Below are 12,725 nucleotides of genomic sequence, written 5' to 3' on the forward strand. Positions count from 1 at the left end.
ACTGTCTTGGAAAAGGTAAATAATCTTGTGGAGACTGGCGAGGGGTAGGGGGCAAGGAGTAATAATCGTGTGGAGTTTCTACTCTCTAGGAAAAGGGCATTTTGCGGCAAAGAAGAGTGAAGATTATTAGTTTTGATGGTAATTATTATTTCTCCTTTGAATTATTTGTGCTAACCTTGATGTTTAATGCTCGTGAACGAAGAAACATTCAATCTTCTAGAGAAAACGCAGGTTCGGGGATGACTCTGGGTGGAGGGGTTGCTTTCGATCATCGTGAGAGCATCTCCAGCCGCACCCCCAACAAGGCCCCCCAGGCGACTTTTCGGCCGCCGGCGCCAAAAAATCGGCCCAGTCGCGTCTCCAGGGGCCTATTTTTCGCCGGCTCGGGCCGAAATTGGCGCCGGCGGACCCAACCCGAACCCGGCGCGCCGGGGGGCGCTCGAGGGCACCGGGCGAATCGTTTTTGGCGCGAAAGCGCCGCGTGGCAGCCGCGTCGTGGGGCAGCCGCGTCAGTGACACCGCCCGCCTCGTCTTCCCAACGCCTCGGTTTCCCGCGGGGAATCAATGGCAAGGCTGCCGCCGGTCAGCTTCTCACGAGCGGCGCGTCACGGGGCGGCGCGCCGACGCGGGCCGACGCCTCCCCTCCCTCGGCTATATATGGTCTCGCTCGTCAGCGTTGGAGTGCCACCCCAGCCCTCCCTCTCCCGCCGATCTCTTCTCCCCAGCCACTCCCTCTCCCCGATGGCCGAGCGTTTCCCCGAAGACGAGGCGGCGACCAATGGCTTCGGCCGCCGTTCGCTCCGCGAACAGGAGTCCTGACTCCTGTTCCAAGCGAACATCCCGGCGCCACTAGACATGCGCACCGGGCCGACGGGCTGGAGGCTCAGCAATGGGGGAGTGCCCATTCCCCCGTTTCCCGACGCCGTCACCAAGCAATCGTACTTCGCCGACGAGGTCGAGATCGCGCGCACTTCTCTCACCGACGCCGAGCGCTCCCTTCCCCAGTACGCCGCCGACAACAACGCAGCATGGGCGGCGTACTTCGAGCGCCGCCAGCAGCAACGGCTGGCGTCCACCAACGGGGCGCCGGTGGTTGGCGGCACCAAGAACAGCGAGGGGCGCCACCTCTGGTGGGGCGTCCCCGGCCGCACCCTCGACGGCGTGCTGGCGCACCTCGAGGGCGGCAACAACCCACCATTGGCGTACCCCCCAGCGAGGACGGCCACCCTGACGCACCGCCGATGCGACGGGCAATGGGCGCCGAGGAGGTTCGGCTCCTCCTCCTCATCTTCCTCGTCGCGTTCTTCCTCCCACTCCTCTGGCACTCCATCGCTGCTCGGCGTCAAGGCCGAGCCCGCGTCGGAGACGCCGCTCGGCCGGCGCACACGCAGCGCCGGCATCTTCATCAGCAAGGGCGGCCGGCGCGCCTCCTCGTCGGCTCCTCCCCCGCGCTTCGTCAAGCCGAAGACGGAGCCGGGTCTCGCGTCGGTGAAGACGGAGCCGGGGCTGGCTCCGGTGAAGACGAAACCGGGGCTGCTGGCGCCGGTGAAGGCGGAGCACGGCGAGGTCGAGCTCGACGACGACGCGGCCCTTGAATGGGCACGCCAAGACTCCCTGAAGATGGCGAGGGAGCGCCAGCGCGCCGCCCTAGAGCGCTTCGTGCAACGCCCGCGAGGCCGTGACGAAGGCGGCGGCGTCATCATCGACGACAGCGACAACGACGACGATGCGCCGCCGACGCCGCCACCAACGCGCGAGTCAAGGAGGAGAAGGCCGACGATGGCGGCGACGACGGCGACTTCTCGGCCTTCAGCAAGTTTTTTTGACTAGTTTTATATGTAATGGCGTGTTTTAGCCCAAATTTGCGAATATAAAAGCCCATGTTTGCCGAAAAGTGACGTGTTTCAGCCCAAGTTTGTTTAAATTTTTTTCACGCCTGGGGGCGGCGGCTGGGAGCCAACTCGCCCCCAGACCCACTTTTTGCGCCGGGTCACCCTCAGGCGGCGATTTTAGGCGCCCCCTGTGGGGCCAACGACTGGAGATGCTCTGAAGAGTGGAGACACAAGAAAGATCCCATCAAAGAGGGTCGAATGGGAACAGAGTCGTAAGAGGCATCCATAATCCCCCCCCCCCTATTTCTTGGATTTATCCTTATTTCTCTCCAAATTTACATAATTTTTTTCTGATTTTTTGCGTGATTTTGTCCAAAGTGTTTGAGCTTTTGGTAATTTTCCAGTTTGTCACTGCAACTTTCTCAAAATTATTGGGCTTTTGCAGAAGGCTGGTCATAGTGGGGAGTAACTTAGACTAGTGTCATGCATATGACACTAGTGTAAGTTACTACCTTCATAGTGCAAAGTAACATAGTAGTAGTATCATAGATTGCTTTATTTATAATCTCATAGACTCATTTTGCCTCGGAAAGCGCTATGTTACATTAACATATTATGTTACCACAAGCACCTCTTGCCTCATTAAATACTTGCCACATAAGCAAAATTGTCTTGGGATGTGTTAAATTACTACCTAAGTTACTCCCACTATGGCTAGCCGAAGGGAAGCAGAGCCAGCGTGCAATGGTTGGACACAATAAATGAGCAAATCAATGTCATACAGACAATCAAGCAGTGGGTGTCACCCCTCCTGAAGTGGTCCTTGGTCCTGGTTTCACAAATTGCATGACGAGCAAGGATTGCTGTTTTGGTTGTTAGCTGGGAGTAGGTCGGACTTCTTCGTATGCTACTCGCTCTTCACCACTTGCTTGACACCAGCGACAGTTGTTTTGGTCCTTAGCTAGGTTGGATGTCTTGGTACGCTGTGATTGCACAGGGCGTGGATAGAGTAACTCTAGCCAGACCGTAGGTGCACTGCTCTCTTGAGAACACATATTCAAAACTTGCTCTAGGATAGGAATGAATGGATACCAACCATATATGTCTCCGTCCAAATTCATTTCTCCCTATTATCCTCTCTCAACTAGCCATTGTGGCCATGCCCCCTAAAGACCATGGATTTAATCAACAAAATGTTAATGCATGTAAAAAAAAATAGTATCATTCGAAACTATGTTCAAATGCGGATCCAATGATATATCTTTTTATGACATGCAATAACAATTTGTCAGTTAAATATATAATCAAAATTTTGCACTTAATACGAAGATGTTGGTTGTCGAAAATCCGTCTTTCCCAAAGTGTCACCCTCCCTGCAGTGCAGTGGTATTAGACCCATGCTTGATGTATTATTGTACGCCAGCGATTGTTGCTTTGGTCGTTAGCTAGGTTGGACGTCTTGGTACGCTCTGATTGCAGAAGGCGTGGACAGGCTCACTCTAGCCAGACGGCACTCAAGATTCTCTGGGAAGTTGAATCCGGCCAGACCGCCGGTGCACTGCTCTCTCCAGCACACACCATCTCCATGCATGGTTTGTATCCATTTCGGAATGGATACAAACCATGCATGTCTCCGTCCAAATTCATTTCCTCCCGAAATTCTACGACATTCTCACCTGTGTGATGTATGTGTCTATGCCTGTGCTTCACTGGCTTGGTGTCGAACCCAAACCACCTGAGAGTTGTTTACCAGAATCACCTCTAAGGCCATGTCCTGTTCTAACTTTTATTTGCGGGGATGTTCTCTTCTAACTAGTGCATGCAAGCAACCAACATAAATAAACTTAGACACATCGCCATCAAAGAAAACCAAATGAATCCAAAAGAGTAAAACTCATCACACACACCATCAAAATGGAGCAAATGAAGGTCAAAAACACCAATCCTGTCAAAAACACTTGAAAGGAAGGCTAAACCCTCCAACGGTCCAACCTAGGTCGATGGTTTTTTAATGTAGTGCTATGCTATTGTTGGCTCGTACTACCCACAAACCATGTGGACAAATTGATCACAAAGATGCCGACCTCCGTGCATGGAAGACCGTAGTATAAATAAATTAGTTATTGTGCATTTGGCCCAGTGCCAATGAATAATTGAGGGTATTAACATCATGGGCCACTGCACCGACGGTAGGTGATAAAAGCAAGTGGGAACGTTGGGGACCGCTCACCAAGACTCAGTCTTGATGGTGGTTAACAAAGCATATTCATATTTTAGACGGGCCAAATCCATTGATGATTGATATAGCCAACCAACACAAAGCTGAGGTACATAGCAGAGTGAAAGAAAAAAAATCTTATTGCTTTTGTGGGCCTCCATCTCTCACAACATGCCACCTATATGGATTTGAGCATTGTACACATCCAGATAATACGATTCATGCACCCACCAATTTATACAAAATTTACTCATCTCATAGATGATTACGCGACGAGGGAAATGGCTTCTACCTATATGAATAGTTATGACTTCAGCTCTCGTCTCTACAGAAGTGTCCCTTTAAATATATATCCAGCTCGTGTCACGGATCACGGATCTGGAAACTCTTGTCACGGATCTGGAAACTTTTATCAAGAAACATTGTTTGACAATTAAGATAAAGCCAGTCGCCCTTCCATAATATATTGCATATCATTATTGATTCAAATGAGAGTTTGACCAACAATTAATTACTCAGTTAGTATGTAGTCTATATGTATATCAATAAAATTTATATTAATTTGACAACATAGTCATACATGTGTTGTTTTCTTGAAGTGTTGTTTCGGACCTGACTCTCGGGGTGAAAATCCAAGATATCTAGCATTGGATGTGGAAACAATGGCATGCACGTATCATCTTCATGTTTCTTGATTGTTGACTTTAAAGGTAATTTCATTTGGCTTTGACCCTTTCTAGCTAGCCTATGATTGAAAAACATGTTGTCATAAGTATAGTAGTAGCAAAAACATAATAGTATGTTTATTATTTTCATTTTGAAATTCTGGTTTTCAGCCATAATACATGTCATGTATGAAACAAATTAACCATGTGCCATAACATATGATGCACAGATCGATACCGCGGGGAACTAACCCTTTCATATTCTATCACGATTACAGAAACTTGTGCCTTTTTTTGACATCTTCGAAAGGGAGTTTGTGGTGGTCCTTGGTCTTCTTGAACAACTCCAAGGCCTCCTGCATGCGTAATACAGATAATCATATACTGTACGGTTTTTGTGAAGATATTAAGATTAAAAAATCACAGAGTTGTACGAGTAACCGTTGAAAAATATTGGCTCCAGAGAGCCATTAGCTGTTACCAGGCAAGTACATTAATTTAATTTACAGTGGATCGGGGAAGACTTGACCACATCTCACAGATCTGGCCAACAGGTCTTGCAAGCTAGCCATCTCCCCCTTTAAGGTTGCCATCTTCCACAAGTCGATGCACAACAACCCCACCAAGCACTAGCATCACCCACAAGAAACATAGAATCTTGAGAGGTACCAGGCTGCGGCCATGGCGGACCTGGTTGTTGGGTTGGCCAAGTCGGTGGTGGAGGGCGCGCTGACCAAGGCCCAGGCGGCTATCGGGGAGGAGGCCCAGCTCCGGGAGAGCGCGCAGCGCGACCTGGTGTTCATCACAGGCGAGTTTGAAATGATGCACTCATTTCTCAACGTCGCCACCGCGGAGCGCGTGGAGAACAAGGTGGTGATGACCTGGGTGCGGCAGGTCCGCGAGCTGGCCTACGATGTGGAGGACTGCATCGAGTTTGTTGTCCACCTCGACCCCAAGACTGGTTGGTGGTGGCGCATGCTCCCGCCTTGGTGCATAGGGCTGCCACCATCTCAACTGTCGCTTGATGAGGCTGTCGGCGAAATCGAGCAGCTCAAGGCGAGGGTGAATGATGTGAGTACCAGGAACTCGCGCTACAACCTCATCAGCGACTCTGGCTCCAAGGCAGCCGTCATGCAGCACCACATGCCTGCGCCTGGCGCCTCACTCGGTGCGCCAGCATTCAACATGCTTGCTGAGTCGAGGGACACAGCGAGGAAGCAGCAAGGCTTGGGGGATCTCACACAGTTGATCACCAACAAGGACAATACCGACCCTCACCTTCAGGTGATCTCCGTGTGGGGAACAAGTGGAGATCTTGGGACGATTTCCATCATCCGGAAGGCGTACAATGATCCAGAAATCAGCAAGAAATTTGTGTGCCGTGCCTGGGTCAAGCTGATGCATCCTTTTGACCCCCATGAGTTCGTGCGGCGTTTCATGGCTCAGGTCTACTCCACAAAGGCTTACGCTGAAAAATTGGAGGGTACAGATGTAGGCGTACTTGTCCTCAAGAAAATGGAGGCGAAGCAAGAAGATCTCCTCAAGGAATTTCTGGAAGAAGTCAACACCAAGATTTACCTCGTTGTCTTGGAGAACCTGACTGAAATGGTAGATTGGGATGCTGTCAGGACATTTCTTCCTGACAAAAAAAATGGTAGCTGGATCATCGTGTCCACCCAGCAATTTGACATCGCAAGCTTGTGCATCGGACACCCTTACCAACCACTGGAGCTCAAGCAGTTCTCCCCTGAGCACTCGGTTTGTGCCTTCTTCAAGGAGGTAATTAGTTAAGCACAAAGCATCATCAATTACTTCCAGTAAAACATTTTTAACTAGTGAATTTATTATTTTTCTTGACATGAAACTCTAAAATGTTAATGTTTGAAATAATTATATTATACATGGAACAAACGTTTTTGTTTATCAAAATGATACATTAGTGTTTAGTCAACGAGAACACCAATTAATCTATTATATACTAAAACATTATGGATCATAAAAGGATAAGATGGTCCCTGCAAATTTAAGCGAAAACAAAATATCAGGCCATCAAATTGGTGGGCCCTCTTTTATTAGTAGACTGCAATCCCTAGATTTTCATAATTATACCTCTGTGAGACTTTCATGAGTGTAATTTATGTCAAAGTTCAATTTTAAAATGCGTGTGCGCCTTATTCAATTTTGAAATGAGTGCATGCCTTATTCATTAGAGTTTGACAACTTGCCAATGCAGTTATAAACCATTGGCCAATTGGCCCACTATAAAATATTCAATTTTGCATATTGGTCTAATATCATGTATAGACGCACAATCAGTCGTAGTTTGAGATTATGTAAACAGCTTAATATATCATAGAGTTCAAAAGTTATATACGATTAAGAATGTTTCCTGCGTAGTTGTTGGGGACAATTCTAGTTTTGTAAACAATCATGTTGAAATGCACAATTTAACACAAGCTAGTTGACATTTTTAACTGAGTTAGAAAACCATTCAATTCCAGCAATACTCCTTTTCTTGTGATATTTACCGCAAATAGTTTTTTCCCGCTAGATTGGATAGCTTGTCTAGGAAATTAGTACTTCAATGAATTTCATATATGTACCTTTGCTGTCTTTGCATGTTAAGTTGTTAACACTCACCACCTGTAGGGTTCTCGCTATTATGGAGACGAAGAAGAGAAGCTAATGTTGTCTAAAGTGAGCCAAAGTTCACCTTTAGAGAAACTTACGTCCGCCAGTAAGAGAGTTGTCAATGACTGGATGGAAAATAACCCTCTTGTTGGACGCGAGTCGGAAATGAATGAGCTCCGCAGTTATACAGCTGGGGCACGTTTCAAAAGTTCCCCAGTTATATCTGTTTGGGGAATAGCTGGTGTTGGAAAATCAGCTCTTGTTGAAAACTTGTATTATGAAAGAATGCTTCGTGGCCAGTTTGAAAAATACTGTTGGGTGGATATATCATATCCATTCAATCTAAGGGATTTCTCCCGAAGCTTACTTTTGGATCATCATTCAGAAAAAGACCCAATTAAAGAGTGCCGTCAGCTTCTGAGCAAACATAAGTATCTCATTGTTATTAATAATCTCCGGTCCAAAGAAGACTGGGACTTGATACAGGCTACCTTGGTGACTAGATCTTCTGCAAGTGTTATCATTGTTATTACAACAGAAGCTAGTGTGGCCACACATTGCACAAATAATGAAGATCAAGTCTTTAATGTGAAAGGTCTAGAAGCTGGTGCCGCCATGGATCTGTTCAGGAAAGAGGTGTGTTTTCTTATAAGCCATATTATCTATAAAAAATATCCTTTGAGGGAACTATGCTACTTCGGTAGTTTGCTGCATATTCTCACATAATTAATGATTCAACTGGTTAAGATCCTTTTATGACATCTTGGATGATCTAAATTTGCAATAGTAAAATGGTTGTGTGCATCAATTGATGCAGAGCTAGCGGGTTACCCCTCCTTTCGAAAAACAAATGTTCTGACAAATTTAACACTTCATGCATGGTACATTATTACTCGTGCATCTGTAATTTATATTATCCAGAAATGCAGCCTTGAAACTCTAAGCATTTCAAATATATGTATGAAAAAAATATTCAAAACAAATGTGGGTGTTCAACTTTGACCGGAATCTCTAGTGTCCACTTGCAAAAAGACGTATGACTATTTGCGAACTATAAAATATCAGTTCTAATTGTTCCATTTATGATCTTGTGTCTTTTTACAAATAGCCATATTACTTTCACGTACAAGTATTTTACTATGTGGTATATCTATGATATTTTAATATATATTTCAAAATATACAAAACATTGAGTTGGCTTTTCAAGGTGCAAATATTATGAATAGGAAAGTAAGTAACAAACAACCATAATATCAGTAGATGTAAACAGAGTATTTAACATGCATCTTGGAATTTAATATTGTATTTTCATGTGAATAAAATAAATATGAAATCACCATTCTCAGAATTGATGATATCATTTTGACCAAAAATTCTAAATAGTTTGTTTCTATTGGTTAGCAAAGTTAGAGGAATATTTTTGTGTGTGTTATCTGAACGACATAGATTTATTTAATTATGGATACTTGTCATCATACAGAAACATAAAAATAATTTCTTGTTCACGTCTAGTAACCGAACATGTGCAATACACGTTTGGGAACGAGCGCATCGACATGCCATTCAGAAGGAGGCAACGGAGCCTTCTAACTGGTGGCAGTTGTGGGTAATTTCTAGCGAATCTAGGGGTATTGGGTATTTTTTGTTGTGCTAAACATAGAATCTGGACCATTAGACCCGGATGGTTGAGCGGTTAAAGTATTTGGATCAGCCATAACCGGCATCTTATGGGATAACACAACATGCACGGATGAATTATTTCGCTTCTATTTGCAAAAAACAATATTGCATATATGATGCATATATGTACAAAGGAAGGTTACTTGGTCTATATTATGCAACTCAAAACTCTGAAGTTAATTAATGCTAAATCTTTTGAACAACAGGTGCAGAGGAACAATCCATCGTCCGGTTTGATTGGCCATCAAAATGACGAGCTACAAGAACTTATTATGAAGTGTGGAGGTCTTCCCAAGGTGATAGTTTCCATAGCTGCCTTATTGGCAACACAGACGGTAACAACCATGGATACTGTGCGTTCGTTGAATAGCAAATTTATGCACACTCTAGAGACCAATCAAGAGTATGATAGTCTGCGGGGCCTATTTGATTGGATGTATTCTTACTTCCGTACTTGCCCGGATTCAATTAAGCCATGTATCTTCTATCTATCAATTTTTCCTCGAGGCCATGGCATTCGACGAAGGCGACTAGTAAGGAGGTGGATTGCAGAAGGTTACTCTAGAGATAGTGATGAAGAATCTGCGGTGGACAAAGGGGAGAACTTCTTCTCCAAGCTCATTGATCTAAGCATAATCCAGCAGATGCCACAGTTAGTCACCACTGCATTCAGTGACACAAGGATAGTCATGTGCCAGGTCAATGGCTTCATCCGCGAGTACATCGTCTCGCGAAGAATGGAAGAGAACCTTGTCTTTGAACTTGGGCCCAATTGTGTCCTGACCACTGAACGCAAAGGGCGTCACCTTATCATATTGAAGAATTGGGTCAGAGACATAATTGTATTTGAGAGCATTGACTTCTCACGGTTACGATCGCTCACAGTGTTTGGAAAGTGGGAATCATTCTTTATCTCCAAAAGTATGAGGTTGCTTCGGGTTCTTGATCTGGAGGATGCATCAGGTTTAAAGGATGAAGATCTTATTGAGATGGTGAAGCGGCTGCGCCGCCTCAAGTTTTTCTCCTTGAGAGGATGTAGTGAGATCTCCCATCTTCCTAGTTCACTGGGTGAGCTTAGGCAGCTCCAGACACTGGATGTGAGACACACCTCCGTAGCTAGACTGCCAAAGAACATCGGGAAGTTACAGAAGCTGCAGTATGTCCGAGCTGGCACTACCATCTCAGCATTGACATCACCTGCCCCATCCCGCAGCTTGCTAGAGTTCCGCAGACGTCGTGCCCTACTTGGTGTTGAGGTTCCTAGAGGGATTGGAAAACTGACAGCCCTGCATACACTTGGTGTTGCCAATGTCATTGCTTCTGGGGGAAAAGCATTTGTGAAAGAGCTCAAGAAACTCACCCAATTGCGCAAGCTTGGTGTGTCTGGCATCAATAGGCATAACAGCGAGGACTTCTTCTCTGCAATCTCAGGTCACGTGCATTTGGAATCCTTGTTGGTGCGGCTTGCCGAAGGAAATCAAGGTTCCTTGGATGGCATCTCCCTGCCTTGGGAGAACCTACAGAGTCTTAAACTGCATGGGCTTCAAGACAAGTTACCTCTAATTGAGGGCCAACTTAGCAAGCTCAGGAAGTTGGATGTGGAGATGGCCACTTTAGAGAAAACTGACATTGAGTTCCTTGCCAAGCTACCAAACCTGTGTATTCTACGCCTTCGTGTCAAGCAGCTTCAGGGTGGCAAGCTCCATTTTTTTCATGAGTTATCTGGATGTGAGTTGACCACATTCGAAAAGGTGAAGATCCTTGAGATTGGTTGCGGCTCCAGCAATTTACAAGTAAATTTTGGATCAAAGTCGATGAAAAATCTTGAGCTGCTCGAGATTGACTACTCAAATGGATCATGTCAGCTTGCCGGCCTGAATAATCTGTCTGAACTCAAGGAAGTCTTGCTCAAGGGTACCAATGATGAGCAATTCAGGACAGAGTTTGAGAGATATCTTGCCACTCATCCAAATAAGCCTGCCGTGAAGCTGGAGAAACTACCAGCATCAACATGAAGAGTTCCCTTTTTTTTCAGCTATCACTAATTAGCTAGATATCCAGCCTTCGCAAGCCATCGTTTTTTGTATATTTGTTTTCCACATTGCTTGTGTGCTTATTAGCAATAAACATGTATTTTTGTAAAAATAGACTACCTATGCACACTCTTTACAGGCAGTTGGATGTTCTGATGGTCTTTATTAAAAGTGATTTGTGGACTGTGGTCAATTTGATGCTGGCAACAAGCCTGTTACGGTGTGCCAGCACAAACGAGTTCATTGGACTATACCAATAGAAAGATGTCTAAATTAATTACCTTCAGTTTTCCTTCCTTTGAAAGGATGCTAAGATTTGTTTAATACTTATTTCTCCTTGTGTTAAATACAAAACTGATCTCGTCCCGTCTTGTTGTTGTAGTTAGAAGAAGGGGTGCATTCTGCGCTTAGGTGTACACAGGGTTGCTCCTTGCTCCGTTAGTTGATTTAATCATTTTTATCCCGTGCACTACCGGAAGAATAGCCCTAGCTCAACTGCATTTCATTTTGCTTCAGTTTTCTGTCGGACACAAGCGTCAGGCCGAGCAGAGTATTAGTCCATCAAGCACTCACATGCACCGTCCTTACCCGGAGTATCAGAATGTTAGCAAGATTACCATGATTATGGTTACACTAGAGTTGCCACTCAGACGGAAAGGACAGGATGGGTTAATTCTATTCAAAAGTGCACGTATGTGGATGATCATGAGGAATACACCCCAACTTTTACAAATACTAAATGAGGACTGCTCCTCATTTAGCGGCATGTTCTATTGCAGTAAAAACAGAGGGGGAAAGTGGATTGGCTGCTGAGCGCTGACCCAGGACCTACAGATGTGTCGAGTGAATCCAATCGCCAATTAATAAAGTATCAACAATAGTTGGGGTGTTGAATGGCCGAAAATTTGTTAACTATTCCTGAGAAGAAGAAAAAACCCATTTACCTTGAAGCCTCGGCAAGTTAGCAATTCATCAAACACCTGGAGTGCATTGCCCAACTTACAGAAAAAATGTGGTATTCTGAGGAAGGGGGAGGGTCGAACCTTGGGATAAGAAAGGTAGAGGATGCATACCATGCTGTGGGCCGGGCAGAAGAGCAGGGCACTTGGAGCTCAGCCCCGTCGGCGTTCACCGGAGCAGGTCAATGGCTACAGGTCGCTCCGATCCTCCTGGTTTGGCTTTACGCGTGGAGAGCAATGGGATTGCACGGTGCAGGGAGGGAGGTAGCAGCCGTGCGCCAACGTGAGGAAGTTAGCAGCGGCGAGACGGAGAGGCAGAGGCGAGGCGAGGCGACGGAGGAGAGAAGCGGCGCGAGAGAACTGCGGATGAGATCGTGAGGGGTGCCGAGGCCTGAGTTCGGTGAAATTTTGCGCCTCAATTAAAATCAATGGCTAATAAAAATCGAAGCAAAAATCCGACGGTCCATTATTTTTGCCAATTCATCATCAAACAATTTTCTTTTAGGACAACGGCTGTGGATCATGCTCCTTCACGCGGGCCCACTGTCCGCCGCCGCCTCCGCCGTCACCCTGGCCTCCCGTCTAAATGCACCGCCCACCAACCATATTCTTATTGTGGGGTGACAACCTCACCCTGCACCCTAACATGTTAAATCTTTGACCTATTCCGTTGATACCGATGTTGTGGCGTCCCCGTCTTTGCTCAT

General features: G+C 45.9%; 1 protein-coding gene and 1 long non-coding RNA gene across 2 annotated transcripts; one reads left to right on the forward strand and one right to left on the reverse strand.

Annotated features, from left to right (window-relative positions):
- Positions 1 to 5,012: 5,012 nt before the first annotated feature.
- Positions 5,013 to 12,408, reverse strand: LOC123160866 (uncharacterized). The gene is made up of 2 exons (XR_006480433.1): positions 12,133 to 12,408; positions 5,013 to 5,071 (listed from the first exon to the last, which is right to left on the reverse strand). It is a non-coding gene; the product is annotated as an uncharacterized lncRNA (long non-coding RNA).
- LOC123160865 (disease resistance protein Pik-2) lies at positions 5,226 to 11,252 on the forward strand. The gene is made up of 3 exons (XM_044578715.1): positions 5,226 to 6,494; positions 7,365 to 7,982; positions 9,233 to 11,252. The coding sequence occupies exons 1-3, from the start codon at positions 5,397 to 5,399 to the stop codon at positions 11,039 to 11,041; spliced, it is 3,525 nt and encodes a 1,174-aa protein (XP_044434650.1). The 5' UTR covers positions 5,226 to 5,396; the 3' UTR covers positions 11,042 to 11,252.
- Positions 12,409 to 12,725: the final 317 nt, after the last annotated feature.

Source organism: Triticum aestivum, chromosome 7B (genome assembly GCF_018294505.1).
Source record: "Triticum aestivum cultivar Chinese Spring chromosome 7B, IWGSC CS RefSeq v2.1, whole genome shotgun sequence".
NCBI lineage: Eukaryota > Viridiplantae > Streptophyta > Magnoliopsida > Poales > Poaceae > Triticum > Triticum aestivum.

Coding starts and splice junctions, on each gene's coding strand:
- LOC123160865 (XM_044578715.1), top strand. CDS start 5,397: ATGGCGGACCTGGTTGTTGGGTTGGCCAAGTCGGTGGTGGAGGGCGCG. Junction 6,495..7,364: donor TTTGTGCCTTCTTCAAGGAG/GTAATTAGTTAA, acceptor CACCACCTGTAG/GGTTCTCGCTATTATGGAGA. Junction 7,983..9,232: donor TGGATCTGTTCAGGAAAGAG/GTGTGTTTTCTT, acceptor TTTGAACAACAG/GTGCAGAGGAACAATCCATC.